Source organism: Balearica regulorum, chromosome 8 (assembly GCF_011004875.1).
Source record: "Balearica regulorum gibbericeps isolate bBalReg1 chromosome 8, bBalReg1.pri, whole genome shotgun sequence".
Lineage (NCBI taxonomy): Eukaryota > Metazoa > Chordata > Aves > Gruiformes > Gruidae > Balearica > Balearica regulorum.
The window spans coordinates 19,660,664-19,667,863 of NC_046191.1; the positions used below are offsets into that span (position 1 = coordinate 19,660,664).

Sequence of the window (7,200 nt, forward strand, 5' to 3'; positions counted from 1 at the left end):
TTATTTTCCCAGTCACCTTTATTTCACTAGAAAAGTATAAATTACCATCATAAATACAGATATCACCAGTATAAAAATTAGATTCCCATTTAAAATAAATATAAAAATATTAAATTAGTCAAAGCAACAGGTATCTCCAAATCCCATCACCAAGACTATTTGAATCTATACCCCATAAACCATTCATTCACCAACTGTTTAATTAAAAATAATGTTTAAAATGCAGTAAATACTGCTACCTACTCAGTGCTTGCATGAAGTGAGTTACTGCTGACTCAAAAACTGCAAAGTATTTGTTCTAACACCGACTTGGAACCATCAGACTACCCTGTCTGTATAACTCTTGGTGTAGTGTAATCTGGATATGCTTTCCAGATAGATAGCAGCTACCTACTTTAACAGTGTTCCTTGCAAGTCTCCAGTACAGTAGTTTCAGTTTGTTTACCTTTGATTGTCTATATCTAAAGATAAATAGACCAAGTTAGTTTTATCCAAGAAGTGCAGAAATAGAAGTAGCATCTTTGTTGCATCTGAACTAACAGATCATTTCACCAGTTAATAATGTTAAAAGAAAGTCAAGATAAATACAAGCTTTGTTTCATAGAAACAGAAAGATGTTCCTTTTAGTTAGGTAAAGGACACATTTTTCAAAAGTAGTGGTTTTTTTCCCCTCACATGTACCATAAATCTTTTGGCTCAGTAAGGCCATACTTTCAGAATGGCTGTACCTAGTTAAGTCAAAGGTGCATCTAGTTCAGAATCCTGTTTCAGACAGGACAACAGAAGGAGCTTGGGAAGAGAGATGAGCATGGTTAGGCTATTGTACCAGAACACTCTTCCATCCTCCAGCAACTAGTGACACAGGGGCTTCCTAATATTTGGATTTTTCATCTCTGACTGTCTAACAGACTTTCGAATCCACGTAAAGTTTGGGTTTCAAGATTCCTGTATCAGAGAGGCAAAAAGGGTCCACCCAATTTATGTTTTTGGGGGTTTTTTTGCTTTGGAGCTGCCACTAGTGTCCACAATAATTTTTCTTTAAACACCATTAAGTGGTTCCTTTTCTCTTGCAGCTTTTGCTTTCTTGCGTTTACACAGGATCACTGATAGGACAATAGCAAGAGTGAATATCGCAATTGCTATCACTGCTATGATGATAAAGACTTCTGCTCCATATTCTGTAGGCAAGGAAAAAAAAAAATCCAATATTCAGTTATCAGAAGTCATAATGTCACAGTGCTACAAATTTTAAGAATCCACTCCATTGAACTAAAAAATGCTTTCTGTATTTTACAGTACCACCTCAGTGGTGAACCACCTCAGTGTGAACTAAATTCATTTTAATGTGAATTTGTTGGACTGAGGTAAAGATTTTTTTCACCTGGTGCACATTAGGTTTTCTTCCTAGTTTAGTTAGTGCACCAAAATACCATGCTACTACAAGAAAAAGTCCAACCATTTCCCCCTACTCCTGCATTATTTCTGTGAAACTAAATCCACGTGGAAGTTTATTCTAGGTTAGAAGCTAGAAAACACCAACAGAGGTGATTTCTATTCAAGTTGTAATTTACTAGAATTCAACTATTGTGATACACAAAAATGTATATCCAGATAAGAAAGTTAATTCAAGACAGTTTATTTGCCAGTTTTAGAAGAGCTTTTCTAGAGTGGAAATATTCTTATCTGGACATATATTTTTGGAGAAGAAAGATACAGTACAGCAATGTGAAATTATTTAATAACTATTGATGACTATATATTGAAGGAAGTGTTACCCAGATTGTGTGTCTGGAATTAAACTGGCTGATTCACTGACCACTTGCTAACTTATTTACCAGTAAAGAAATCAATCTGCCAACCTCTGACCTTGTAATGTAACAGTAGAGAAAGTCTTAGTCTCATCATCTGCCTTTGAGATAATAACTAAAATTCAGTTCAAACGACAAGTCAATGGATATGTAGGTTTCCAGCACACCTATGTTTTAGAGCTAATCATAGAATGGTTTAGGTTGGAAGGGACCTTGAAGATCCCCTAGTTCCAACCTTCCTGCCATGGGCAGGGACACCCTCCACTGGACCAGGTTGCCCAAAGCCCCATCCAGCCTGGCCTTGAACACTTCCAGGGAGGGGGCATCCACAGCTTCTCTGGGCAACCTGTTCCAGTGCCTCATCACCCTCACACTAAAGAATTTCTTCCTAATGTCTAATCTCAATCTACCCTCCTTCACCTTAACGCCATTTCCCCTTGTCCTATCGCTCCATGCCCTTGTAAAAAGTCCCTCTCCAGCTTTCCAGCTTCAATCCTTCAAGCACTTACTATGAGACCTGTTATTGGAAGGATCTGAGGAAAACAATCAGAAAACAAAAAATGAAGCTGAAGGCTAGTGATGAAATCTGAAACTTCAGTGACCAGTCATCAACTCAGACAATTTAAAACTAATTAAAACAGTTTAGGAAAGCCCTAAAACCAACTCCAACTAGCTAAAGATGGTGGACTCTTACTTAATGTGAGTTCTTCCCTTGAGTTTCCATGTTCAGACTGTGTCCTCCCACTGATACAGTAAACAGTTTATTCTATAACAGGCATCACAATTTAAAGAAGTATAAAAATATATTCAGAATTGAAGTGTCTGTTAGAGTGCTAAAGACTCTATGACAAACTTCAGATACATACCATCTAAGATGTTTCTTCCTACACTGGTACAAACCACCACGCTTTCTTGACCATTACGGTCTTCTCTGCGGGAGGGAATGATTCCCTGTATGTAGAAGCAATAGTTCTTTGTGCTGTCGACGTTTACTTCAAATGCATGGCTTTTTGTTCTGGTATCTTTCTGTAAAGGAAAAAAATATTTCAGGAAAGTGTTCTCTTCAAAAGTGTTAGCTCTTAAGGTAGCACAGAAATTGTGTAGCTATAATACATAAAATTGTAGAATCATAGAATGGCCTGAATTGGAAGGGACCTCAAAGACCATCTAGTTCCAACCCCCCTGCCATGGGCAGGGACACCCTCCACTAGACCAGGTTGCCCAAAGCCTCATCCAAACTGGCCTTGAACACTTCCAGGGACGGGACATCCAGAACTTCTCTGGGCAACCTGTTCCAGTGCCTCACCACCCTCACAATAAAAAATTTGTTGCTAATATCTAATCTAAGTCTACCCTCCTTCAGTTTTAAGCCATTCCCCCTTGTCCAGTCACTCCATGCCCTTGTAAAAAGTCCCTCACCAGCTTTCCTGTAGGACCCTTTAGGTACTGGAAGGCTGCTACAGCTACAGAATGTATGAACAGTAGAGCCAGGCCTTACCTTTCCAGAACTTTGATCTTTCCAGTAATAGAGTTTGTATTCCAGGTCATGTTGGAAAATATCTCGAATACTTTGAAAGCTTCCATTAGGAAATGTATATGGTGTAAGCGGATCTTGGAACACAACATTCAGTTTGGAACCTTTCTGTGTGTAATTCTTTATCTCCGGTTTCCCAAGAACAGCTAAAGAAGCATTTTTAGAATTAAAAAACTGACATCAGCTCTTCTACACAACATGCTCTTGTTTCTTCCTCTCTCCACTCCCTTCCCTCCTCAAATCTATTACAAATTTACAGATCCAAAGTAATACAGTGAAATCCTGGATTAATAACAAATATCTTTATCTATTACACAACGTTAATAAAATGATCTACTCACTGCAGTGAGAAACAAATGGTAACTAAAATCTTACACACTCCCCTACAACACTGAAAGCTTTATGCTTGAATGTCTTCTCAGATACCAGTATGGCTACTGTAAGAATCTATAGGAAAAACCTTTAGCCCAATCTAGACTTTATTTAAGTCAATGGAAGTAATTTTAAAAGGAAGACTATGATAAGATTTAATTGGCAATCCTACTTACTCTGATTGTAAGGTGTAAATTGTTCAGAGACTGCAAAAGGTGGTTCTTCAAAGTTATCCATCCCTGAGGATGTTACAGACAATATGTGTGCTGTATAGGTCTCCTTCACATTCCTGAGCACATCAGTAACATCACACTCGGTTTCGGCTGTCAGTATGCATTTTCTTTTGGTGTCAGATGTCATTCTGAATAGAGCAAGAAAGAAGAAGCGTCAACACCTTCCAACCAGACTTTTACATATTTAGATATGCTAAAAAACATTTTCCCCCTAAAACTGTATAGATTTCCCTCATCCAGTGGACAGACTCACAGGTATACTAGGCTGAAATGGAGAAGAAAAAATCCTCAAAAACCACTACCCTGTATAGCTATATTTCACAATTCAAAGTAGAATCAAGTAAATCAAAGATGATCCACATTAATTATAGAAATATGTTATTGGATACATATATGAATTAAAAATCCAGTATTTTATATGAATTGAATAGAAACCATAAGTAGTTCCTATTTTTCATTTTTCTGCAGTTGACTTATTTAAAAAGGACTGACATTTGATCTTTGTGATCAAACAAATGTACTCTGTAAATGTGCATAGATGAGAAAGCAAACATTTAAGCACCCTTCATCTATAAGGGCAACTTGTCTAAAGAAGTGCCTCCATGTCAGAACTATACCTGATTCTATACTGACTCTAGGGCAACCAGACTTCAATTTTTTGCAAGCACAAATGGCTGGAAAGAAACTCCAGATTCATAAATTTTCTAAAATTCATTCTGCTAAGTGTGTGCTTTTAAGTCTATTAAGTTAATTACTCCCTTAAAGAATAAAAGAGCACATTAGGCCATTGCAGTGGTATTTCATCCACTAGTCATGAGAGAGTTCTCATTTCTATGCCACTTTTGGAGACAGAAGAGACTACAGTACCATATTTTCATTAATATGCAGCAGAGTTGATGATGCAGTTTCCCTTTGGGGCATGTTTAATAATGGTCTATGAATTAATATGGGAGCTGAGAACAGCACAGATTTATTACTGAACTTCATGGAAGTTTTCGCGCTGTATTGAAAGAGGTGTTAGACACTTCACAGAAGCTGGGTACTTTTTATGTCCACAATATTTCATAGCTTACATAAAACAAGATGACAGAGGAAGTCTCAACAGAAGTAGACAAACAAAGGTAATTTTTAGTATTACCCAGCAAGACAAATTATTCATTTACTGTGATTCACCGATTAGAATAAAATGCAGACTCATATTTTTCAGACACCTCCCAAGACTAAAGACGAAAGACTCAGTCCAGACACCTCAAAAGACATAAAAGAGTGAAGTTCTATCTAATACATGGTATGTCTGATTGAGCGTTAACTAAAGTATCCTGGCATAGATCTCCAGTGCAGCTGGCCTGCACCGAACCCCAGAACTGAAATACTCATCTAAAGCTCAACTCTCATGTTTCCGAAGTGGGCAAAACCAGAAGCTCAAATCAGATATTCTTACAGTTGGATACAAAGACATATTAACAGCTGGGTTGGCAATTCTCCTAAATATTCACGTTTTGGCTCTTTTCCTGTTACATTCAGTCTCAGAAATATTCAAACATGCTCTATTTGCATTTTCTTCAGTTGCCATTAACGGACACACCTTGGTGTTATCTACTTACCCATTTATTTCTACTGTATAGAAGTAACCTGATGGTTTTGGTTGCCACTGTAGTATAGTTTTAAAATTGATTGAAGACCAAGTTATATTAACTGCTGTTGGTAGGTCTGGATTGCCTTTAAATACAGAGAAGAGAAGACTGCCATCAGTCATATTATATGTAATTCCTGGCTCCCCGCAGTCATTGTTTTGTTAAATGAAGCAATTGCTGTTAATTACTACTTGGAAAAGTTCTTTTTTGGGGGAAAAGGCTTGGTTCTGCCCTCTGGGCTCATGTCTTACTAAAAGAATGTGTCCTGGCAGAAGCGAGAAATATGAGAAGAAAATTATTCTCCCTCTTACAACTCCAAGGTTGCTGAGGTAACTTATTTGGAGTTCTGTCTAATGCCTCCTTTTTGATCCAAGACGTCTGAAGAAGCTACAAAACCTTGAAGATACTCATGAGAACGTCCAAGCACCAAACAAACGCCGTGCAGTTCAGAATCATCGCCGGCTGTATCTGCTGCAGAAGGCATTAGCTTCTAGTTTCCCCGTTTATTTATTTCGGGAAGGCAAAGTCTTTAAAAACCTGTGGTGCCCTACAGGCTTACATCTGAGAGGGGCTACCCCCGGCTGAACTCGGGGCCCTGCACAAGCGGAAGGGAGGCCCTGGTGACCGGCGAGCCCGCGGCCCCGGCACACCAGCCGCCACAGCCGCTTTGGGGAACTGCCTGGAAGTTCCGCCGGAGCGGAAAACCCCGCACAACCTCTGTAACCTCTGCAAATCAAGCATCTCACTGAGCGATATCCTGATTATTCGCTAAACACCGCCTTCTCTGCTTCTCCGACAAGCTCGGAACTGGGGTCAAGGGAAAGAAATCTCGCAGATCGCTCCTCGTTACTGTAGGTCAGCAGCTGCGTGCAACTGCCGACCCCTGAGACCCCCCTGCTCCCCAGCACCGGCCTGGCTGCGGCCGTGAGGGATCCCCTCCAGCCCTTGGCGCCCCGAGCGCCCCGCCGTCCGGGTGCTGGGGCAGAGTCGGGTCGGAGCCGGGCCCGCTGCCGCGTGCCTCTCTCCCGCCACGGCCCCGCGCGCGACAGCCGCTGCCCCCTCCCCAACGGCCCCGCGCGAGACGTTCTGCTCCGGGTCCGCAGTCCCTCAGTCAGAGGGACCGGGGTCCGCCGTCTGCCCCGTCCGCCCGAGCCAGCGCCCACCCCACCCCCGCCCCCAGCTTGCCCACCCGCCGTTACTCACCGGCAGCGGCCAGGCGCCACAGCAGGGCGCTCAGCAGCACAGCCCATCCTCCGGCGACGGCGCGCAGCATCCTCGGGGGAGCGATCCGGCGTGCGGGCGGCAAAGCTGAGCACGGTGAGCTGCCGACGGGGCGGGAGGCGCTGGCTTATATCTGTGGGAGGAGAGGCGGGGACTGCGAGCGCCTCGCCCGCGGGGCAGCCCGGCGAGGAAGACGGTGGGAGCGGTGGAGGCTGAGTGGCCGGAGCGGACGGGGTCACGGGGAACGGGAGCGGGGTTGGCGGAAGCGCTTAGGCATCGCCGGGTTGAGCAATCGGAGGGGGGGAATCTTCGAGGACACTGGCATTACTGTAAGGAGAGGGGCACTGAGGGAAGGGGCGGCATGTTCCCCGGGCGGCTCCAGCCCCGGCACGGTGTCC

At 42.6% G+C, this 7,200-nt stretch overlaps 1 protein-coding gene across 1 annotated transcript; it reads right to left on the reverse strand.

Moving 5' to 3' along the window:
* On the reverse strand, positions 1-6,941 carry F3 (coagulation factor III, tissue factor). Its single transcript, XM_075759976.1, has 6 exons — positions 6,785-6,941; positions 5,552-5,666; positions 3,891-4,075; positions 3,307-3,488; positions 2,675-2,834; positions 1-1,178 (listed from the first exon to the last, which is right to left on the reverse strand). Exons 1-6 carry the CDS (start codon positions 6,852-6,854, stop codon positions 1,039-1,041), a joined length of 852 nt encoding a protein of 283 aa, XP_075616091.1. The 5' UTR covers positions 6,855-6,941; the 3' UTR covers positions 1-1,038.
* Between the last annotated feature and the right edge of the window lie 259 nt (positions 6,942-7,200).

Bases quoted from the DNA above. Each gene is read 5' to 3' on its own strand.
- F3 (XM_075759976.1), bottom strand. From the start codon at position 6,854: ATGCTGCGCGCCGTCGCCGGAGGATGGGCTGTGCTGCTGAGCGCCCTG. The intron at 4,076-5,551 runs GTAAGTAGATAA...TGCTCTATTCAG, and splicing joins TATACAGTAGAAATAAATGG to AATGACATCTGACACCAAAA. The intron at 1,179-2,674 runs GTATGTATCTGA...CCTTGCCTACAG, and splicing joins AGGAAGAAACATCTTAGATG to AATATGGAGCAGAAGTCTTT.